This window comes from Aureobasidium subglaciale (assembly GCF_000721755.1).
Source record: "Aureobasidium subglaciale EXF-2481 unplaced genomic scaffold scaffold_32, whole genome shotgun sequence".
NCBI lineage: Eukaryota > Fungi > Ascomycota > Dothideomycetes > Dothideales > Saccotheciaceae > Aureobasidium > Aureobasidium subglaciale.
Window position 1 is genome coordinate 38,952 of NW_013566963.1, and position 21,946 is coordinate 60,897.

Consider the following 21,946-nt stretch of genomic DNA (forward strand, 5'->3'; position numbering starts at 1 on the left):
GATGCATGGCGGCTCGAAGTTGATCCAAATATAGCCAAAGCGGCGTGACGGAGATTAGGCGGAGATATGACACGGCGGCTTACCTTAGGCAGGCGGGGACCTGAGCAGCTGCCGCCATGCTCCGCTACGCTATTGAGCCTCCCATTTTGTTACATGACATGTTCTCGGCCCCACTACAATCACATTCCTCAGTATAGCGCTCTCTTCTGCCGACAAGCATAACGTCTGTGGCCAAATCGACATTCTTATCTATCGCCTTGCTCGTCACCGGAAAGCAAGCCCGATGAAGTCATAGCCTCGATCACTACACGCAGACATGACCGACTACAACTCGACCGCTCGGGCTCTGGCCCTCCCTATAGATGAACCCGACCATCGATCGCAAACGAATTCGCCCGTCTTTTCTCGCCGATCGACCTCGGTACCACGCTCAAACCATCGCGGCAAGACAAGCGGCCTGCTGGCTCAGGCGGCCAAGCTACAACGCAATGCCGCAAAAACATTCTTCGGCTTAAGTCCTGCGAAACGCATCTTGCTGGTTGTAGCAGGCGTTTTGGCCGCCGTGTTCGGTATCCTAGGAATCGTATACCATGAGAGGGTGTTCCGCGCCATGGCGCCCATGGCCAGGCGCTGGAGGGACATCACTGGTGGCTGGATGATTCTATGGGCAGCGACCTTCCTGGTTAGCTTTCCACCACTCATCGGGTACTCTACTGTTGTCACATTGGCTGGCTTCGTCTATGGCGTGGGAAAGGGGTGAGTCGTCTTCTGAAACTGCGTGGTCGACCGAGAGCTAACACATGATTCAGATGGCTCATCGTAGCATCCGCCACCATTGTCGGCAGCACGGCTTCTTTCCTCGCCTCACGTACTCTTCTCAAATCATATGTAACACGACTCACCGAGAACGACAAGCGGTTCGCAGCACTTGCCTTGACTCTGAAGCATGATGGCATCAAGCTTTTGATGATGATTCGATTATGCCCCCTGCCATATTCGCTCTCGAATGGCGCCATCTCTACCATTCCTACCGTAAAGTGGCCGCAGTTCATGGTAGCCACTGCTGCAGCAAGTCCTAAGTTGCTTCTGGGCGTGTTTGTGGGCCACCAGCTCGGCGTCATTGCCCAAAGCGGAGATAAGATGAGCGCTGGTGTAAAAGCAGTTAATTACTTGGGCATCGCTTTTGGCTTGACAGCAGGTGTGGCTACTGGCTTCATCATGTATAACAAGACAAGGGCTAGAGCGCTAGAGCTGGAAGCTGAGGAACGTGAGGCGGCTATACGTGGCGAAGCACCAGACGGAGACGAATTTGAGGAGGAGGGCCGATACGAGTATTCTGATGATGCTATGGAGCGAGAAGCCACTGCAGCGGTTCGAGGCGACGATGGCATCAGTCTCCGCAGCGACCAAGAGTACCGCGACGATTTTGATGACGACGGCGAAGACGCTCAAGACTTGGACAACGTCTTCCGACACGGCGATGGAGACGAAGAGGAAGGCTTCAGCGATAGACAGGACAGGCGTTAGAAGTCATAGAAGGATGATATTTAAATTCCTAGGAACAAACAAAGCTTCATTCTGATGGATGTATTGCATACTACAAGTCTTGGCGGATGGTCGCGTCGACGTCAAGGGTCATTGCATGGTGTGAGCCGCAGGGTCTCCCGGAGCGGTTCGCAATAACAGGAGACAGTATACGTAATTTTGGCCAAGCTACTCAGCACACTCCCTTGTATCATGTCGGCGACCATGTCTTCGTATGTGCTAGACACGCTGTGGCAGCTGACCAACTGCTTCAACTGCTTCCCGAGCAACCCGGCGCTCAAGATCAATGGCCGGTCATACAAGATCCTCCGTCTGCTGGGAGAGGGCGGCTTCTCATACGTCTACCTGGTCCAATCCCCACCCTCACCAAACCTGCATGCCCTCAAAAAGATCCGTTGTCCATTTGGTGCCGAGTCGGTCGCTCTAGCTCTCAAGGAAGTCGAAGCATACAGCTTGTTCCAACCGCATCCTAACATCATCCACGCCCTCGACCATGCCGTCATTCCGGATCGCAGCGACCCGTCAGCAAAGACTGTCTATATCCTTCTTCCATACTACCGTCGCGGCAACCTGCAAGATGCCATCAATGCGAACCTCGTCAATGGCGCAAAGTTCCCCGAGCGTCGATTGATGATCCTGTTCCGCGGCGTCTGTGTAGCACTACAGGCAATGCACAATTACAAGGTTGGAGGAGCTCCTGGAGGCAAGGGTGCACAGTCAAGAGCTAAGCGTGTGCGCGCCGATGCTGCAAGAGCCGATAGAGGAGAAGACCATGGCGACGACGATGATGGATTGGGCGACGCAGAACCGCTGATGGAGGGCGAGATATCTATGGCGCAAGAGGGCATGTCGGATGGCCAAGTCAGAGCATACGCCCATCGCGACATCAAGCCTGGTAAGAAACACGACTTCAAGCATGCAGCCACCATCACTAAATCCACCTCTAGGCAACATCATGATCTCAGACGACGGCCAATCTCCCATACTCATGGATTTGGGCTCCATTTCTCCATCACCGACCCCAATCACATCTCGCGCGCTAGCATTGCAAGTTCAAGACACAGCTGCCGAACACAGTACCATGCCCTACCGTGCACCCGAGCTTTTCGACGTCAAGACTGGCTCTACCATCGACACAAAAGTAGACATTTGGAGTTTGGGTTGTACACTATATGCCTGTCTGGTCGGCAAGTCTCCCTTTGAAGCTCGCAGCGAAGAAACCGGTGGAAGCCTGAGTCTTTGTGTCTTGGGAGGTGACTGGAGATTCCCAGATGAACACAACGCACAAGCAAACAAGAGCAGAGGAAAGCAAAGGATGCCGTCAAACTCGGATGCCCCACCACCACAAGACGCTCCTGTGACTGAGATGATCAAGGATGTTGTCAGGAAATGTTTGAGTGTCGAGCCTTCGGAAAGACCAGATGTCAATGAACTGCTCACCATGGTGGACACTGTCATTGCAACTCTGCCCGAAGATGGAGATCCACTGGAAGAGTAGCTTTAATCCTAGTTTACAAGCTTCTATTGTCTTGTCTAATGCCTGTACGATACTGAGACCACAATCCATTATTAGTGTGAGCTGGCTCACTGTGGAACCTTTTGTGGAACATCGATTCCGTAGGACTGCATTTCTCGAGACTGTATGGGTTGTAAGTGTAGCTTCGAGTAAACATGCAACACAGTTTGCTTTCAGAAGACGAGAAAGACTCGATGATGATGCCGGCGTATGTTATTGTAGAGATTTAGTGTCTAGCACTCTTATTCTGCTGCCTATGAGTATCTCTACAATGCATATTTGAAGTCCAGAAAAACATGGTTGCCTAGAAAGGAAGGTGTTATGCGGGGCTCCCCAGCTTCCTTCCTCAGCCTAGTGCATATAAGTCTTGATGTATAAATGCCGAGTACCTTGATGCCGGACAGCTCTCACTCTTAATTAATACCAACACAATGACTGTTAGAGCTCAGAAATTTACACCAGAGGTGCTTTTGTCGGCACCACGCCGCTCAGCAGGCGTACCTAGTGCGGACGGTACCTCCATCTTATACACCACCAGCACTTACTCATTCGACTCTCACGCTAAGACTGTGGAGTTGAGATGTCTGAATACTGAGTCAAAGGAGAGCACGCTGCTGGTCCAGGAGAATAGCATCAGCGAGCCTGTTTGGTTGCCTGGTGAGAAAGACGTCTTTGTATGCCTCAAGAGCGAGGATAAGGGCAAGACCTCCGTTCTAATCGCCACGTCAACATCTAAATCTGGATGGAAGGAAACCACTTATGCTGCTGGATCCATCGACGCTCCTGCTAGTAGCTTGAAGATCGTCCGATTGTCCGACTCATCTTACGCTGTTGTTCTTGCCGCTCAATGCTCGCCAGACGGGTCGTTGTACAATGCCGAGACAGCTCCGACCACTCATTCAACGGGAAAGCTATACAAGGATTTGTTTGTGAGGCACTGGGATGACTACGTTACTCCGCAGAAGAACACCCTATGGTATACTACCTTGACCAAGGCCAAAGATGGCAAGTTTGAGCTGGGCAAATGGGTAAACGCACTCAAGGGAGCTGGTCTTGAAAGCCCTGTCCCGCCTTTTGGCGGTACAGACAGTTTCGACGTCAGCAAGACTGGTATCATTCTAGTCTCGAAGGACCCAAAGATGAACCCAGCGCTCAGTACAAAGTGTAATGTGTACTACGTCGAGCTCTCCAGCTTTGCTGAGGATCCTGCTCCCAAGCCCTTTGAGTTCACCGTACCGGACTTCAAGGGTGCAAGTACTTCTCCTGTCTTCTATCCCGGAGGCAAGAAAGCTGTTTTCTTGAGTCTATCTACTGCTGGGTACGAAAGCGACAAGTCTCAGATATTCTTGATTGAGGATTTGAAAAAGGATGCTGTGAAGCGGTTGTTCAACCAGAAGAAAGAGGGGTCCTTGGACAAGAGTCCGCAGGTGCGTGCATTGATCCAACATATTTTTACGGAGCTGATGGAGCATAGAGTCTCGTCTTTAGCCATGATGGCAACACATTGTACTTCTCTGCCGAAGACGAAGGTTACAGTCGTCTCTTTGCACTGACATCGGATCCCACTAATGGCGAGGTGTTGCGTCCACTTACAGACACCGGTTCTGTCTCCGACATACAACCATTGGAGAATGGAGATTTGTTTTTCACTAGCAGCACTCTTGTTGACTCTTCGTCATACAGCATCATTGGAACTTCGAAGGCTGACACTCAAGCCACCAAGTGGACACACTCGTCTACTAAGGATGGCTCTTCCCTTGGCCTAAAATCATCGCAGGTCTCTTCAATTCGCACTCCTGCTTCGGATCCAACAGTCAACAAGACTGTTCGCTCTTGGGTTTACAAGCCATCTAGCTTCGAGGAAGGAAAGAAGTATCCACTCGCACTCCTCATCCACGGCGGTCCTCAGGGTGCATGGGGAGACTCATGGTCAACAAGATGGAACCCAGCCGTCTATGCCGAGCAAGGCTACATAGTCATCACGCCCAACATCACAGGCTCCACAGGCTATGGCCAGGCCTTTACAGACGCGATAAGAAAAGACTGGGGCGGCGCACCATACCACGATCTCGTCAACGTGATGGACTGGGTCGCCAAGAACATGCCCGAAGTCGACATGGATAGAGCAGTAGCTCTAGGAGCCAGTTACGGTGGTTACATGGTCAATTGGCTTCAAGGCCATGACTTGGGCCGCAGATTCAAAGCCCTCGTCTGTCATGATGGTATCTTCTCTTTCGCTGGAGGCTTGCTAGCCACTGAAGAGCTATACTTCCCTTTCCACGATCTAGGAGGCACACCATGGTATTCTCCCAAGAACGCAAAAACCGACACCGTCAACCAAGCATTCGATCAAACCTCCCTCGACGCCTGGAACAAAAACGACCCTTCCCACCATCTCTCCAACTGGGCAACACCACAACTAGTCATCCACAACGAAAAAGACTATCGTCTCTGTATCTCTGAAGGTCTGGCCGCTTTCAATGTCCTTCAAGCTCGTGGTATCGACAGCCAGTTCCTCACTTTCCCGGATGAAAACCATTGGGTCTTGAAGCCTGAGAATAGCTTGGTGTGGCACAAGGTTGTGTTGAATTGGATCAACAAGTATGCTGGATTACCGGCTTATTGTGGGGATGATGAGGAGAGTGAGAAGTTCTTTGGGGGTGTCAAGGAGAGCAAGGAGGAATTGGTCGAGATGGCTGGGATGGGCAGGCCTGAGACTTGATGTGGAAGTGTGGTGCGCGTAACGGGAAAGTTGGTCGAAGCCAGGTAATATCTGCCTCTATTCTGCTCTGTTTTAACATGAACTCCTCCATGAAATTGCCCGAGATACTACAGAGTCATCAGTGCCACCTGCCAATACGAAGTGTGACTCGAGAAAAAATATGTTTAGAGGGCCACCCTGTCGTTTGTTCCCATTGCCTCTTAATCCATGACACATACTTCCCGATCGGTGCATATAAAACATACAACATGATCGAGATGGCATCAAGTCGATCAAACCACGTTTCATGTCATGTCCAGCATCCTAGACAGTAATCTGATCGTACCACCTATTGAATAAAGTAAGGAAGGTAAAAAGGTTCTAGGAAGTACCGGACGGTGACCTACAGGGGCACGCGTAAAACATTGTTTTGTCATCCTCACAAGCCTAAACATGACAAGACGGGGTATTCACAAACACGTCAAGCAAAACGACTAGAACGATTTGGAAAGAAGAAACACGACCATGGTACTTGCAGTTAGAAACAGCCTTCTTCTTACCAAAGGTAAAAAAGCAGCGCTAAATCATTTTTCTAATCCAAGTAGGGAAAAGCAAAAACTATACGTAACAAGAAGAAAGAAAGGTCGCGGCTCAGAAAGAGAACCGAGGAAGTTTTGAATGCAGTGCTCCTGAATCCCGAATACGTAACAAAAAGAGTAACCCCGATTCCGGAGAGCCTCAAGTTATGAAGAAGATGGCGTGGAAACGCCTTACTCCAATGTGCGAAAGGAAAGAACGACTAGCCCCAAGACGCAGAAGAGCAGAGACAAGAAGATGGGGTATAACCAAGGAAGAAGAAAAAAAACAAAAAAGAACAATCAACGAGCATATCTCGCACTCAACCCCGCAAATGCATCAGGACTATGCGGTCTCCCATTACCCATGCCCACAAAATCCCTACTTTCTTGACTAACATGTCTAGCACCCACTCTAGCTTGCTGCTCTTGTTGTGGAGCAAAGCCCGTGCCAAAGGGATTCATACTGCCACTCCCCACGGGCATAGTGACGCTTCTTTGCGGTGGTGCCATTTGGGGAGCTTGCATTTCTTGTTGCTGGGGTTGTTGGGGAGCCATGCTGTTTTCGGGGAGGGATTGGAGGGGGCGGGAGGGGGCGAGTTGGGGGTGGGCGTAGAGGGCCATGATGTCCATTTTTCCGTAGCGGCCGGTGGGTTGTGGGTAGAGTTGTTGCTGTTGCTGTTGTTGAGGCATTTGCTGTGGCATCTGCTGCTGCTGCTGCTGTTGGGCAGATTGATAGGATTGATAGGGTTCGGGTTGACTAGATTGAGGTAGTTGGAAGGGAGTGGAAGAAGGTTGAGATGTCATGTTTCCGTAGGGATTCGACGTGTGTTGGGGAGCCAGCTGCTGCGGTTGTTGTTGTTGCTGGTAAGAATTCTGCTGTTGCTGCTGTGGTTGCTGTTGGTAAGGATTTTGCTGCTGCTGCTGCTGCTGCTGTGGTTGAGCAGAAAAAAAGTCCTGTGTCTGCTGGTAGATTGCAGCAGGCGACTGGGCTTGCTGCTGTGCGAGCCATGGGTTTTGTGGAGCGGTCGAAAGCTGTATGCCAAAAGGATTTGAAGGAGCAAATGTTTGAGACTGGGTTTTTCTCAAAAAGGGGTTAGATTGTGCTTGTGATTGCGGATATTGCTGTGCGTCCTGGGGTTGATATATAGGAGCTTGCATGGGTTGTGGCATTTGCTGGGGCATGAAAGGATTGTTCTGGTATTGCTGAGGTTGCTGGTTTGCGATTTGCATGGCGGCGAAAGAGTTCTGAAGAGGTTGCTGTTGCTGTGGCTGGGCAGATTGGAGGAAAGGATTGTAGGAAGGTTGCGGAGCTGCGGTCGAGATGATGGGCTGAGTAAAGGCACGGCGTGGTGGCTGCAAGTCCAGTGCATCGAAGGGATTCGTCGAAGAAGCGGCCTTCTCTGGCTGAGCGCGCTGTTTCTCAATGTAGATGCCGTTCGCATTTGAACTGCTGGTGCTACCCGACATGGGGGTCAAGGTACCCTGTGCTCCTGAAGTTGTATCACCCAAGCGCACAAGAGTCTCTACGGCCCTGTCCAGACTGCCATTGACGCTCTTCAGAACCATCGAGTTGCGACGAGTGTCCGGGAAGCCCATCTCTCTAAGCGATGCCAGCTTTGTGTCAAATGTATCTTCCTCCTGATTTCCTACAGCGGAACCGAAGACGCGCGATTGCTTGTTCATCTTTCCAACAGGCGGAGTCGAGCGGCCATCGGATCCAGTCAAGGCAGGCGACAGGGGAGGTGTGAATCTTTGTTGTGTGGCTGATGACGAGCGAACACCGAGCGAGAAACCAAACTTCTTTCCAGGTTTGGGCGGCAGAGGCGGAGGCACTCCCTCGGTCGAACTGATACTGGCTCCACCGACTGTGTTGCTTCTGGGCCTCGCGCCAACAAAGGCCTTGTGCTCGTACTTCTGGCGGAGGAAGCGTTCCATGACACCGCTGACCTCGTCAGCGTCGGTAGGAATGTCTGGTCGGACGTTCTGAGGGTTGAATGCGCGGTTCGATGTGACGTTTCCCACTCGCTTCATGTTGTCGACCTGGTCAGGGGACCAGCTGTCCATGCTCAGCGATTTTACTTTTGAAATATGAGTACCCATTTTGCGGTGGAGGGCGGCGCAGCTCATGCAGAGGAAGATTCCCAGCTGTTGATCAAGTTAGTCCGGCGCAACACACACGGCAAGGCGATCTTGACTTACGCTCCAGCTCGACCATGCTGCTACAGTATCAGCACGCTCTTTCCAGAAATCCCCATGTTCGATCGCTCCTGCTTACCTGGATTCCTTGCACCACAATCGGCACATCTATCATTTCCGGGTACAGACTTCAACAAATCCTGCAACATGCGCTCATTACGAGCCTGTTGCCTCTTACTGCCTGTGCTGGCCATCTTGTCGACCGTGGCCACGTGCGGTTGCGGAAAGGGGTTATTACGGTGATCCTGAGTCGCGAACGCGAGTATATGCGACGAGTAGCACGTTATGGGCGGTGAATAATGCTAGTCGGAAGTGTCAAGTATTCGGCATGATTGCAGAGCAGGCGAAGAAATAGATGGTGTAGAGTAGTACTTGGTCAACAAGTACAAGAGAGGCTGTCCAATCTTCTTCCATCGGCCTTCTAGCCCCGGCTCGACCTGACCTCAGTCCCTCTGGCCTACTCCACGGCCGCAATTACCACACGGCCTTCATAGCCCCATGGCACTGCGCGCTGCCTTAAAAGTGAATGTTACCCAGTCGTTGATAATATACTGTCAAGACCTTTTTTCCTATGATTTAAGCTTCATCCAAGTGTCTAGGCAATTGATTGCATCAGAAGATCACGACGGTTGTGCAAACCACCGCTGTCCGCAGATCGGCTTTCTCCGTCCGCCGACTTCGAATTGTAGAACGGCCTCGAGACTTTTGGCCCTCGCCGTCGCTATATACGATATATTGCAGCAATGGTTCTACAAACATTAGCACGCTCAAGAAGCGTATGCGCGCCTCTGATCGCATCGCGTGTCAGCGTACGTCCCATGGCTCGATCTGTTTAGCGCATGCAATTACTGATGGCGCTTTGCAGGCGAGACAATTCCATGCCTCAATATCGAGATCGCTCCACGAGGTGCCCAACCTACTTTACAAGGATGAATTCGAGAAGAATGGTGTCGCCGGTTTCCTCCGCCCCGAAAACTACGAAATTGCATACAACCAGAACATGGCCTACCTCGTGGACCGTCTGAACACTGCTACCGCCGGTACTATACCACCCCACGACTGCTCAAATCATGGCTCTAACATGTCATCTACCAGGCACCGAGTACGAGACCGCGACCACCAAGCAGATCATCCTCTCCATGGCACGTAACCCCACCTATGCCGCAGTCTTCGCCGCCGCCAGCATGGCTCACAACACGCACTTCTTCTTCGACTCGCTATCACCCAATGTCGAAAAGGACCAGCTCGAGCGATACCACCACCTTACAGAAGCTCTGACCAAATCCTTTGGCTCCACCAAGGTCCTCCGGAATACCATGTTGTCCATGGCAAACTCAATGACGGGTCCTGGTTTCACTTGGTTGCTCCAAGCAAAAAAGCACTCTTCCTCTGCTGCTGGAAACACTTCGTCTTTGCCCGAATACAGACTTTTGAACACATACAATGCTGGTACGCCATACCCAGAGGCCATGCTTCGACAACAGAGCGTCGACCAGAGCGGCACAACAGGCTACACTGGCTCTGCTGGTTCCTTTGGTTCCTCTTCATCTCGTGCAAGAGACTCTCCCAAGATTCCCCCAGGTACTGAGCTCATTACTCCTATCCTCTGTGTCAGCACTTGGGAGCACTGCTATCTGCCCGAGTATGGTGTAGCAGGAAAGAAGCAATACCTGAAGGAATGGTGGAAGTCCATCAACTGGAACGCCGTCGACAACCGTGCCGAGAAGAGGGCACCGAAATTGGGCCAGTTCGACAGAGGCTCAAAGTAATCAACTCGCTCTCGTTCAAACACATGTAAAATAGCCATTGCCGTGTACGCATTTGCCTGCTTGTATTCTCTTCTGCTTTCAATATTCAGCCCTCCCGCTTTGCTGTGTATCGTACATGTCATGAGTGGTGGGCTTCTAGTTGCTTATTCCTCCATCTCGTCGTCGTCGCCCTCGAGCGCCTTCTTGGCCAGACGTTCTGCCTCCTCGAGCATCGCTTTCGGCACCTCCTCATGTCTGCCCTTGGTGGGTCCGTCAACCTTGCTGATCCACGTCATTTCCAGCTCGAACTCCTTATCCTTGCTATCCTCGTGTGCCACGTAGATGATTCTTGCTGCCTCCTTGACTCCCTCCTCCAAACTGATGCCACCCTGGTCGGGGGTGAGCTTCAACTTCTCGAGCTCCGACTTGGCTGCTTGTCTACCCTTGCCGGTTGCGGCACCGTAGTATCCCCAGTAAGATCCAGATGGCTCAATCATGTACAGATATGGGCCGCCCTCCTTTGCGTCGGCCATCTTGCCGCCACTGCCAGTTGACGGGCCGGATCCGACCTGTGCGTCAACGGGCACCTCGAGCTCAGAGTCCCAACCACCGATGATGGCAGAGATACCGAAGGGGCGTACCGATGAGTAGAGAGTGTAGGCTTGAACGTATGATCCCATGCGGTCGGCAAGGGAGGCGACGGGGATGGGTTGCTTGTACATGGAGCGCCATGATGATGCCTCATCGCGAGCACGGGTAACGAAGTGGCGGCCATCGGGAAGAAGACCAGTAGAGACCTGTCTTTCTGTTAGTTCCCAAGATGTATTTGGCAGGTGGTCGCGGAACGTACGACACCGATGTTGCGATCGACAGTGGCTATCCTCTTGTTCGCATCCTTCTTCAACAGCTTGGAGGTGACGAGCTTCTCCAGAGCAAGAACAACACCGTCGCGACATCTGATACCGACACAAGTGCCGCCGTTCTCAACTGCCTTCATGGCATATTCGACCTAGATGGGTCATCAGTTGGTGTTTCGCCAGGAGAGGAGGGTTGTCAGGCGCACCTGGAAGTTACGGCCATCGGGAGAGAAGACCGAGTTTGACAGATCGTAGCCCGTTCCTATCGAAGTCTTGGGAAGAATGTCAGTAACCGAATATGAAGCGCGAGCATGAAGCGGCGTTTACTGACCATGGTTGCGGTGGATGACGGTGTGAGTAGGAAGGCGAGATGATTTCTTAGAGGTGGAGAAGATGCTTTGAAGCAACAGAGGTTGAACCTGTCGAGTGAGTGAAAGAGGAGACGAGAGACTGAGATGCGCAGATGCAAGAAACAGATGGTTTGATGTTCGATGTATCGACCAGCTCTCGCAGTGATGCGCAAGCTCCATCCATCTCACGGACAAGACGCACGCCAAGCTCCGACCGCTGTCACCCTGGCATCCCGCCATTCTGTACTTTCTAGTGATCAACATTCGCTCCACCATAATGGTCTTGCAAGATGCATATTGATATGTCCCTTTCTGTCTATTTACTTAAGGAGCACAGCATTTCAATTGTAGATTTGTTGCACCATCAAGGCCCAATATCTATCTCCCTCCACTGCGCCTGTCCAACAACAGAACCATGTGACATGAACAAGCCTCGTTGTCGATGACGATGTGCTGCCCACCGTTCCCGCCCACCAACTTTTCTAACCCCGCCCTCTCCCGCCATATCCTTCCTCCATAACACTGCATCTTTCTGCCTGAAACAGTACAATATTCGTAGACATATCCCCTTATTCGTACATCTTCAGTCTGCGACTACACTCGCAGTAGTTTGGATTGCTCATTTGCCCCGCCGCCCCCTTGGACACCGCTTGTTTCCACTCCATATTAGTCTTCTACTAGGTGGAGCACGGTTGGGCAGAGACACACCAGGTTGGAGCGATACCAGTCCGTTTTCTTCCCACACACCGCAATCTTGGTCTTTTCCTGTTCTTCTCTCGACATTTCTTTTCTCTGTCTCACGCAACTTTCGCCATCTGTCTCCCTCAGCTTCCGCTCCTGCCTGAATCAAACCCCTCGCCGCACTGCAACACGTAAGGCGGAGTTGCACTTTGGAGATACGCAAGCGACTGACACTCTTCCCTCAGCACATTGCTAGTATCTGCAGAAGCACAGAACATCATAAACACAATCAATACCATCAACATGTCGCAGTATCAGCAAGACGAGTTGGCCAGGCTCTTTGCCCACAACATGAGCCTGAACCAAACACTGCCTCAATCTACACCTGACCAGCAATTTCTCGGCCACACAACCACCGCACAGCCTATATACTACAGCTCTCAGCACTACACACCCGCCAGCTACATGCACATCTCATCCGCACCAGAGCAACAACCAGCAGCTCGAGCAGACTCCCCTCTTAGTGGAAGCCCTTTGGAGAAGATCAGCAACAACATCACACCCATCCATCTGGCGTCGATGCTGCGCAACCACGACATCGACCCCACCTCCCTAAGCCATTCGCAAGTCAAGCTTTTCACCAACGCAGACTACGAACAGCGATTGCGTCTCCTCGAACTCTGGCGCATTTCTCCTCCACAGACCTCTGATCACTGGCAGCAAGAGACGAGCTTGGCATACGAAGAACAACTGGCTTCGTTGCGTTATGAAGAGCGTATGCGCGGACAAGTGGATGATGCACAGGCTGAGCCTTATATGGAGTCTGGGTATGCACGCTCTGCTCACAGCGAGCCTGTGTATGCGTCTTGTTCTGGCGGCATGTGGCAGTCACAAGCTGGCCTGCAGGATCGTTCAAAGGAGATGAAGGATGCACATGCTTCTTGGACACAGGCACGCAATTTTGAGCAGTTGCAGGCCATGAATGCTCAGGTTGAGCAACAGCGTGGATTTTCCTCTCATGATGTTGCTTCGTATGACGAGGACATGGAGTTGTAAGGAGACGAGCATCACACACGTGGAGGAAGCTGAGATGAGCATACAAAGTGTTCTAGTAGGGGAGTAATATTCACAGGAAAAGACCATGACAGCATTACAAGGCGCACAGGGACATATCAAGGCGTAATCACATATCGTTAATTCTGGAGTTGGAGTAGTAAAGACAAATCACAACTCTATTCTGTACAGTATCATTCTAACCCTGCTCTACCATATACTTTCTACTTCTCCCCAGAAACCTCCTTAACAGCCTCCCCATCAACCTGTCCACCCAACTGCTTCTCAACTTCCTCAATCTGCTCACCAGGAAAATCACTCTCCTCAATCCTCGCCCTCCCCCTCTCACTCTCCCCCATCCCACCTCCGTTCCTCTCCGTCTCCTCCCACTCTACCAATTCCAAGTCCCCTTCACCATCACTCTCCTTGAAGTCGAAAATCCGATAATCAGCATTGGAGTATTTACAGAGACTGACTGCACATCTCAAGAACCCGGCATGAGAGACCACGGCGATCACTTTTTCCTTACTGGTATAGAGGTCGTGGAGGCAGGATTGGCCGCGGGAAACTGTTGCGGTGCGGGTGAAGGCGAAGGGACCGGTTTTTGAAGGCCAGAGGGGGTCTACATGGCTGTAGTCGAAGGAGGGGAAGTCGTGGGTGACGCTCGAAAGGGGAGAACCCGAATCGCAGGGTTTGTTGGAGTTCTCTTGAGGATGGTGTTAGCTTTGGTCATTGTATTCTTCTTTATCAGTTGAAGATAGTAGGTCAAGTTGATAGGATAAATGAGGGTAGATGGGGAAAGGGTTCAATCCAGTAGTTCTGTTTGTGACCATCGTGATGTACTCCATAGCGAGTGCATTATGAGTGTGGTCAAGACATTCGTCGAGGGTCTTCTCGTCAGAGGGATTTTTCCGATCAAGGGTTTATATGTTAAATGGGCTGCGAGTGGCCCATGAGATAGTCGAGACACCCACTGAGAATCTCCGGGTCAGAGGTACTGCTCTAACAGGGTTAATGTGCTAAACGGATGGCGTATGATGACAATGCGCTATTGCAAACTTCGGTACAGGTGAGATGAAACCAAGATCCAATAAGTCATGGGGTGAGAATGGCGCAAGAAGTCTTTAGCAGCTGACTCGTAGGTGCCGAGAGTTGACCGTTCGAAAATCCCGAAAAATCAGTGGTAGCATCCTCCATTGCTAGGTCGACGAAAAGGCATATCGGTGTATACACCAAAATGATCGACATGTGAAGTAGACAAAGTGCCGAAAGCAGCGACATCAATGCATTCGTCAATGCCCAAAAATAAGTCAAAACGGGCAACGGTGCTGCGCCTTGCATCGGCTCTTATGTATAGGCCAGAAACGGCTATACAGTCTCTTACTGACATGCGAGTCGGGCAGATTTGGGTGATCGGGAATAGGAGAGAATGATTTACCTTGCCAGAGAGCACTTGCTTCTACGGGAATGCCCCTTTTGATCAGCCAGTCCAGACCAAGAGTGGTGGTCTCCAAGGTACGGCGCATGGGACTAGTGATTATGCGTTCGACCTTGTCGGCCAGCGGCAGATGCTGGCGGAGGTGCTGCTCGAGCGTGCGGCATTGTTGTTGACCCAGCTCAGAAAGCTCTGGGTCGGGGATTTCCCATTCTTGTGCAGGACGCGTCAGGCATGGTGTTTTCAAATAAAGCCTTCGCGGTAAGGAAAGCACTTATGATTGATGTTGTGGAGGGCTTGCCCATGCCTGATGAGGATTACGGTGGGAGACATTGTTTTTTATCAGGCGGTCTGCTAGACGGCGGGGATAGACTCTTGAAAAGTGAGGAGACGACTATGCCTTTTGTGATCGATGCTCGCAAAGCAGATGAGAGGAGACACAGCTTTGAGCTTCTACATGACGGGTTCAACCTAAACAACCCCCGACCCTGCCGATTGACAGGCGTTTTGATTTTTCTCGAAGCTGGTGACGACGATTGCAAGCTTACGAGCCCAAACGAGGCTGAGCGGTCCAATGATCTGGCATCGAAAGATGTTTACAGAGACAATAACAGCCGGGGAAGTGGATGCTAGCAATCCGACTCGAAAGCTATTGATACCCAAAAAGCCTTCTGGTCAATGATAGGGCGAAGGGCGCAGCGGTCGACAGCTGGGAATGTGAAAAGGTATGGCTATTTTTGAGTACCTGGGGTGCTTGGCTCGCGCCGGGTTCACCCAATGGCACCATGTCGGGATGGCGACGGTATTTATATGCAGGAACACGAGAGTCACAAGCCAATTGAGAAGAGTGTTGATGAGTGCAAAAGGTACGAACTACTATCTACGGTGGCGGGAGCAAGGAAACGATGGCAGCTAGTCAGGCGGGCACAGATCAGGGGAGATTCAGAATTGGCTGCTGGTCTGAAACATGGAGGGGACCTGATCAGATTGCCTGAGAAACAGCAGCTCTGGGGTGTTTTGCGGCCGTGCTTATTTATAAGACTCGTTGCTTGCCCCTTCCGCCAGCTCCCATTTTCCCTCTCTGCTCCTCAACGCCATTCATCTATCTCATATATCTCTTTTTCGCTTCTTAATAGCTCCTGCAACTGTCAGGTTTATAAACAACACGAAGCTTGCGACCGATCTGCTTTCGTTTCACATCTAGTGTTGAAGACACCCCGTTCACTATTTACACGACAACATGTGGTAAGTAACGAGCACAACAATCGCAACAACAAGGCGGAAAAGTCTGCAAAGAACTTCACTGACCATGGGCAACAGTGGTATCTTCGGCTACGTCAACTACCTGGTGGAGAAGGACAGAAAGACAATTCTCGACACCCTCGTAAATGGTGGGCACTCACGCGACCCCTGAGTCCCAGAGAGGGCTACGACAAGCATAAGCAGCTGACGCATAGCAGGTCTCGCGCGTCTCGAATACCGTGGATACGATTCAGCTGGCCTGGCGATCGACGGAGACAAGAGGAACGAGGTCCTTGCTTTCAAGGAGGTTGGCAAGGTCGCCAAGCTGAAGCAGCTCATCGAGGAGGAGAAGCCCGACCTCACAAAGGTCTTTGATGCACACGCCGGTATTGCTCACACTCGCTGGGCCACTCACGGTCCTCCTTCGCGCGTCAACTGCCACCCTCACAGGTATGCGAGAAAGAGCTGCAGCAGTCACAAGCACACACGAGTCTAATACGAGTTTCTGCACAGATCCGACCCCAAGTGGGAGTTTGCCGTCGTCCACAATGGTATCATTACCAACTACAAGGAGTTGAGAGCTCTGCTCGAGACCAAGGGCTTCCATTTCGAGACTGAGACCGACACTGAGGCCATCGCCAAACTGGCCAAGTACATCTTCGACGAGCACCCCAACATCGATTTCACCACCCTCGTCAAGGCCGTCATCAAGGAGCTCCAGGGCGCCTTTGGTCTCCTCCTCAAATCCATTCACTTCCCCACTGAAGTCGTCGCTGCCCGCAAGGGTTCTCCTCTGGTAATCGGTGTCCGCACACAAAGAAAGATGAAGGTCGACTTTGTCGATGTCGAGTTTGGCGATGCTGGTCCTCTTCCCGCTGAGGCTGCTTCCCAGAATGTCGCACTCAAGAAGGCCAACAACCTCTTGGCTCCTCCTGACAAGAGTCTGCTCCATCGCTCTCAATCACGCGCCTTCTTCTCTGAGGATGGCGCCCCTCAGCCTATTGAGTTCTTCCTGTCTTCCGACCCCTCGGCCATTGTCGAGCACACCAAGAAGGTTCTGTACCTCGAGGACGATGACATTGCCCACATCCACGACGGTCAGCTGAACATTCACCGTCTGTCCAAGATTACTGGAGCCTCCAACGTTCGCGCCATCCAGACCATCGAAATCGAGCTCCAGGAAATTATGAAGGGCCGTTACGACCACTTCATGCAGAAGGAGATTTTCGAGCAGCCCGAGTCCATCGTCAACGCTATGCGTGGTCGTGTCAATCTCGAGGACAAGACCATCACTCTCGGTGGCCTCAAATCTTACATCACCACCATCCGCCGTTGCCGCAGAATTATCTTCATCGCCTGCGGAACTTCTTACCACTCCTGCATGGCTGTGCGTGGTGTGTTCGAGGAGCTGACCGAGATCCCCATCTCCGTCGAGTTGGCCTCCGACTTCCTCGACAGACAGGCTCCTGTCTTCCGTGACGACACCTGCATTTTCGTCTCTCAGTCTGGTGAGACTGCCGACTCTCTCCTGGCTCTCCGTCACTGTCTCGAGCGTGGTGCCTTGACTGTCGGTATCGTCAACGTGGTCGGTTCCTCCATCTCCATGATGACTCACTGTGGTGTCCACATCAACGCTGGCCCTGAAATTGGTGTCGCCTCCACCAAGGCCTACACCTCTCAATTCGTCTGCATGATCATGTTCGCGCTCTCGCTCAGTGAGGACCGCGCATCCAAGCAGGCCAGAAGAGAGGCTATCATGGATGGTCTTGGTAAGATCTCCGGACAGTTCAAGGAAATTCTTGAGCAAAGCGAGGACATCAAGAACTTGTGCCTCAAGTTCAAGAACCAGAAGTCTCTACTTCTCCTTGGACGCGGTGCCCAGCACGCCACTGCTCTCGAAGGTGCCCTGAAGATCAAGGAAATCTCTTACCTTCACTGCGAGGCCGTCATGTCTGGTGAGCTTAAGCACGGTGTGCTCGCTCTGGTTGACGAGTCTCTCCCCATCGTCATGATCCTCACTCGCGACAGTCTGTTCGCCAAGTCACTCAACGCTTACCAGCAGGTCATCGCTCGCAAGGGTCGTCCCATCGTCATCTGCAGCAAGGGCGACACCGAGTTCCCTGGTGACAAGACCGACAAGATCGAGGTTCCCCAGACCATTGATGTCTTGCAAGGTCTGCTCAACGTCATTCCTCTCCAGCTCATGGCCTACTGGCTTGCCGTTGCTGAGGGCTTGAACGTCGACTTCCCGAGAAACTTGGCCAAGAGTGTCACTGTCGAGTAAATCTGGCAGTGTGTTACATTCCTCTTCGTCAAGATCTAGCGTTGTTTTTCTTGTTGCATGGGAAGCTTTTGGTCATCATGAAGGTATGGGGAGTTGGGAATCAATGGAGTAAACAAGGAAATGGGTGTCATCGATAGTTCGTCCCTTTGTTTCTCAGTGTTTACTAGAGAGCATATCAAAAACGCATTTAAACTTCAATTTTTCAAATCGTGATATGCGCCTCCTTTCTGGGTAGCGAGAGGTCGAGGCGTTTTCTTGTACGACGATATATGATTAGTCTTAGACATACCAACAAAACCAGTGAGGTGCAGTATCTCATCGGTCCAATGTCTTGAAGAGGTAACAAGGCCTCGGAGTGAAATGTCGTTATCGCTTGCTGGTGGAGCCAAGACACCGGGTGGTGTTTGCGGCATGCCTAGCTCCAAACCGACGTCATAGGCTCTATACAATTTATATCACTTCTCTCCTTCGCCTTCTCGAAGAACTATAACATTCAATTGAGTTTTGTAAGATCAGCAAAAATGGTCAACATCTTCATCACAGGAGCTACAGGCTACATTGGCGGCGACACTCTGTACGAACTCTACAACAAGCACCCTGAGTACTCATACACTGCTCTGGTACGCACAGAGGAGAAGGGAAAGTCTGTCACCGACAAATTCCCCAAAGTCAAGACTGTTCAGGGAGACAATGATAGCGGTGACTTGCTGAAGGAGGAGGCTTCCAAGGCTGATATTGTCATTCGTGAGTCTTCTCTTCTTTTGCATTCATAGACAGTCACGAGATGCTAATGACATAACAGACACTGCGGATGCCTCGGATCATGAAGGAGCTGCAAAGTCCATTGCCGAAGGTCTCGCCTCTGGTCACAGTGCCTCAAAGCCCGGATACTGGCTTCACACTGGTGGTACTGGCATCCTGACCTACTTTGATTCATCCGCCGACAAGTTTGGCGAGCACACCGATAAGGTCTTTGACGATCTGGATGGTGTAGCCGAATTGATCAACTTGCCTCAGGAGGCTTTCCACAAGAACGTGGATCAGATTGTCATCAACGCAGGCACAAACGCATCAGGTGCCGTCAAGACCGCTATTGTCTGCCCTCCCACCATCTACGGTGATGGCCGTGGCCCTTCCCTCACTCGTGGCCGTCAAGTCTACGAGCTCGCCAAGAGTGTCCTCGAGATCCAGGCCGCCCCTGTCATTGGTGGCGGTGAGGCAATGTGGAATAACGTCCACGTGCACGATTTGTCCCGCGCCTTCGTCCTCCTCGTCGAGGAAGCCGCAAAGAATAACACCGACACCAAGCTCTGGGGCAGCAACGGCTACTACTTCACCGAGAACGGCGAGCACGTCTGGGGAGAGCTGAGCAAAGTTGTTGCTGAGAGTGCCAAGGAGCAAGGTCTGCTCAAGGAAGTCAAGACGGAGCAGATGGATATGGAGACTGCCAAGAAGACTGCTGGCTTTGAGGCTGTGAGTTGGGGATGGAACTCTAGGGGTAAGGCTAGAAGATTCAAGGAGCTGCTTGGATGGAAGCCTCAGGAGAGAAGCATTGAGGATGAGGTGCCGACGATTGTCAAGAATGAGCACGAGAGGCTTCAGCAGGAGAAGAAGTAGGCGCTAATGCTTGCACCTCCAGATATACGAACGCATGACATATATAATATTGACACGCCTTACCTGTCCGTACGTTGATTGGCCCGTCTCAGAACTTGCTCTGCTGCATGATAATAAGGTGAGATAGTCAGAAAGCATGAAAAGTGAACAGGGTCATTATCCCGTGTATTTTGAAAGTAATGTACAGTCGTGGTATGTCGATACAGAGAATCCCCCTCCTCCAAGATGATGAACGCCGATTTGTGCAGATTGATGGCCAAGTAAAGAGAATCTTCAGAGCATCTAGCTCTTGGGCCACTTCTTCCAACCTCTTCCGTGACCTCTCTCCTTCCAGTGACGGATCATCTCGGGCATGGCAACCATAGCCTTCTCGCGCTGGTCCAATCTGCCCTTGAGCGTGCGCTCCCACATCTTTCCCTTGACCTTCTGGCCAACACCAGTACCCTTTACGCGGAGACCATGTTCGGCGCGACGACGGGCGACCTCCTCGGGAAGCTTGTGTGTGTATGGTAGCAAAGAGACGACGTCGTGCTTGATGGCGAGTTTGATAATCTCGGATTGCTTGCGGAGAGAGAAAGAGGCGGGCTGCCACCTTTGTGTGATGGGGTTCTTGAAGGGCATGAACGGGTTCGCAGGTTCTAAGGTTGATCTGGAAGCAGCATCCTCTGCGATCAAAGTAGGAGTGTTTGCATTGGCATCGGCTGAGGAGGTGTTGGCAGCGATGGTTGTGCCAGTGGCAGATTGTGAAAGAGCCGGCGGAGGGTAGCGCTTGAAGAAGTTGAGGAGTCGCGGAGGTAGTGACAGTGCAAGTCGCACATGCTCTGGGTTGACTGTCGCCATTTTGCAGGTGGGATAATCAGGAACGACCTCGTCGGCGCGGAAAGAGTGATTCGATGTTTCGACATTGGCTTGGGAAATCTATGCGGGACTTGCCGTTCTCCTTCTCCGGGGCCGCAAGCTCCCAAGGGCCAAGCAGCGGCGGCGTCATTAGTCGTCCGGCCGCTGGCGTACTCGTACCTGCCTAGCTAGAACAGCTTCACAGCATTCATCTCGTGCAATCATCCAACTGTATCTGCCGTCTCGCATACTGTCAGATCGCGCCTTCCGACTCCGTCTCTCATCTCGACACTGCCTCACTCACTAGACTTCATCTAACACAACCCTCACAATCATGGTGGGTAGATGCATACTGTCGCTATCTTGAATGCTTGCAGCTAACCATGATCATCTAGTCGAACCCCTTCTCAATAAGTCCGTTGCATCCTCGCCATGATACTCCGATTCCCGACTAACATTCCCCACAGACGGTGGTGCTTGCGTTGCCATGGTTGGCAAGGACTGTGTCGCCATCGCCTGCGATCTCCGCCTCGGTCTCCAGGCCTTGACCGTGTCCAACAACTTCCCTAAGATCTTCAACTACGGTGATGTATACCTTGGCTTGACCGGTCTCGCCACCGATGTCCAGACTGTCAGCGAAGTGTTCCGTTACAAGGTCAACATGTACCGCCTGCGCGAGGAGCGTCAGATCTCGCCCCAGACCATGGCCAACCTCGTCTCCTCCTCCCTCTACGAGAAGCGTTTCGGCCCTTACTTCATCAGTCCTGTCATTGCCGGCATCAACCACACCACTGGAAAGCCCTTCATCTGTGGCTTTGACAGCATCGGGTGCATCGACTTCGCGAAAGACTTCATCGTCAGCGGAACTGCCAGCGATCAACTCTTTGGTACCTGCGAAGGCTTGTGGGAGCCTGATCTTGTACGAAACATCATATCATACGCTTCGAGAACATCGTGTACTGACTTGCTTGACAGGGCCCCGAGGACCTCTTCGAAACCATCTCACAAGCTCTGCTCAACGCCGTGGACCGCGATGCTCTCTCAGGTTGGGGAGCCCATGTTTACATCATCGAGAAGGACAAGGTCACCAAGAGACTGCTCAAGGGTAGACAGGATTAGACAAAACCGGTTCGGGTGCGAATCAGACCACGGTCGACAAGCGTACGTACGTATTTTGTACAACACGGAGGAGGGCATTGGCATTGCGGACGGCGCTCAGGAGTTGAAAGGCCGCCATTACATGCGCGGCTGTCACATTACGTCTTTCTTAGGTTCTTCTCATGAAATTTACGGCCCAAATCATGGC

At 51.8% G+C, this 21,946-nt stretch overlaps 12 protein-coding genes across 12 annotated transcripts; 8 read left to right on the plus strand and 4 right to left on the minus strand.

Annotated features, from left to right (window-relative positions):
• Positions 1 to 316: 316 nt before the first annotated feature.
• On the plus strand, positions 317 to 1,527 carry AUEXF2481DRAFT_70262 (uncharacterized protein; the record flags this gene model as incomplete). Its single annotated transcript, XM_013484226.1, has 2 exons — positions 317 to 756; positions 810 to 1,527. 2 exons carry the CDS (start codon positions 317 to 319, stop codon positions 1,525 to 1,527), a joined length of 1,158 nt encoding a protein of 385 aa, XP_013339680.1.
• A 210-nt stretch (positions 1,528 to 1,737) lies between these two features.
• On the plus strand, positions 1,738 to 3,043 carry AUEXF2481DRAFT_70276 (uncharacterized protein; the record flags this gene model as incomplete). Its single annotated transcript, XM_013484227.1, has 2 exons — positions 1,738 to 2,440; positions 2,493 to 3,043. 2 exons carry the CDS (start codon positions 1,738 to 1,740, stop codon positions 3,041 to 3,043), a joined length of 1,254 nt encoding a protein of 417 aa, XP_013339681.1.
• Positions 3,044 to 3,492: 449 nt separating this feature from the next.
• Positions 3,493 to 5,783, plus strand: AUEXF2481DRAFT_33284 (uncharacterized protein; the record flags this gene model as incomplete). Its single annotated transcript, XM_013484165.1, has 2 exons — positions 3,493 to 4,488; positions 4,536 to 5,783. 2 exons carry the CDS (start codon positions 3,493 to 3,495, stop codon positions 5,781 to 5,783), a joined length of 2,244 nt encoding a protein of 747 aa, XP_013339619.1.
• A 448-nt stretch (positions 5,784 to 6,231) lies between these two features.
• Positions 6,232 to 9,117, minus strand: AUEXF2481DRAFT_44332 (uncharacterized protein). The gene is made up of 3 exons (XM_013484182.1): positions 8,616 to 9,117; positions 8,540 to 8,556; positions 6,232 to 8,485 (listed from the first exon to the last, which is right to left on the minus strand). The coding sequence occupies exons 1-3, from the start codon at positions 8,728 to 8,730 to the stop codon at positions 6,641 to 6,643; spliced, it is 1,977 nt and encodes a 658-aa protein (XP_013339636.1). The 5' UTR covers positions 8,731 to 9,117; the 3' UTR covers positions 6,232 to 6,640.
• Positions 9,118 to 9,279: 162 nt separating this feature from the next.
• AUEXF2481DRAFT_8759 (uncharacterized protein) lies at positions 9,280 to 10,305 on the plus strand (the record flags this gene model as incomplete). Its single annotated transcript, XM_013484152.1, has 3 exons — positions 9,280 to 9,345; positions 9,402 to 9,576; positions 9,632 to 10,305. The coding sequence occupies 3 exons, from the start codon at positions 9,280 to 9,282 to the stop codon at positions 10,303 to 10,305; spliced, it is 915 nt and encodes a 304-aa protein (XP_013339606.1).
• A 143-nt stretch (positions 10,306 to 10,448) lies between these two features.
• On the minus strand, positions 10,449 to 11,475 carry AUEXF2481DRAFT_48377 (uncharacterized protein; the record flags this gene model as incomplete). Its single annotated transcript, XM_013484206.1, has 4 exons — positions 10,449 to 11,081; positions 11,135 to 11,293; positions 11,348 to 11,413; positions 11,473 to 11,475. 4 exons carry the CDS (start codon positions 11,473 to 11,475, stop codon positions 10,449 to 10,451), a joined length of 861 nt encoding a protein of 286 aa, XP_013339660.1.
• A 1,000-nt stretch (positions 11,476 to 12,475) lies between these two features.
• On the plus strand, positions 12,476 to 13,228 carry AUEXF2481DRAFT_33288 (uncharacterized protein; the record flags this gene model as incomplete). Its single annotated transcript, XM_013484166.1, has 1 exon — positions 12,476 to 13,228. One exon carries the CDS (start codon positions 12,476 to 12,478, stop codon positions 13,226 to 13,228), a length of 753 nt encoding a protein of 250 aa, XP_013339620.1.
• A 98-nt stretch (positions 13,229 to 13,326) lies between these two features.
• Positions 13,327 to 15,215, minus strand: AUEXF2481DRAFT_510828 (uncharacterized protein). Its single transcript, XM_013484239.1, has 4 exons — positions 14,939 to 15,215; positions 14,664 to 14,876; positions 13,616 to 13,931; positions 13,327 to 13,545 (listed from the first exon to the last, which is right to left on the minus strand). The coding sequence occupies exons 1-4, from the start codon at positions 14,991 to 14,993 to the stop codon at positions 13,425 to 13,427; spliced, it is 705 nt and encodes a 234-aa protein (XP_013339693.1). The 5' UTR covers positions 14,994 to 15,215; the 3' UTR covers positions 13,327 to 13,424.
• A 685-nt stretch (positions 15,216 to 15,900) lies between these two features.
• On the plus strand, positions 15,901 to 18,186 carry AUEXF2481DRAFT_48378 (uncharacterized protein; the record flags this gene model as incomplete). Its single annotated transcript, XM_013484207.1, has 4 exons — positions 15,901 to 15,905; positions 15,981 to 16,051; positions 16,121 to 16,352; positions 16,416 to 18,186. 4 exons carry the CDS (start codon positions 15,901 to 15,903, stop codon positions 18,184 to 18,186), a joined length of 2,079 nt encoding a protein of 692 aa, XP_013339661.1.
• Positions 18,187 to 18,653: 467 nt separating this feature from the next.
• AUEXF2481DRAFT_44339 (uncharacterized protein) lies at positions 18,654 to 19,817 on the plus strand. The gene is made up of 2 exons (XM_013484183.1): positions 18,654 to 18,930; positions 18,989 to 19,817. The coding sequence occupies exons 1-2, from the start codon at positions 18,708 to 18,710 to the stop codon at positions 19,801 to 19,803; spliced, it is 1,038 nt and encodes a 345-aa protein (XP_013339637.1). The 5' UTR covers positions 18,654 to 18,707; the 3' UTR covers positions 19,804 to 19,817.
• Positions 19,818 to 19,975: 158 nt separating this feature from the next.
• Positions 19,976 to 20,706, minus strand: AUEXF2481DRAFT_44340 (uncharacterized protein). Its single transcript, XM_013484184.1, has one exon. It carries the CDS (start codon positions 20,641 to 20,643, stop codon positions 20,086 to 20,088), a length of 558 nt encoding a protein of 185 aa, XP_013339638.1. The 5' UTR covers positions 20,644 to 20,706; the 3' UTR covers positions 19,976 to 20,085.
• Positions 20,707 to 21,127: 421 nt separating this feature from the next.
• Positions 21,128 to 21,759, plus strand: AUEXF2481DRAFT_70212 (uncharacterized protein; the record flags this gene model as incomplete). The annotated part of the gene is made up of 2 exons (XM_013484220.1): positions 21,128 to 21,559; positions 21,616 to 21,759. 2 exons carry the CDS (start codon positions 21,128 to 21,130, stop codon positions 21,757 to 21,759), a joined length of 576 nt encoding a protein of 191 aa, XP_013339674.1.
• Between the last annotated feature and the right edge of the window lie 187 nt (positions 21,760 to 21,946).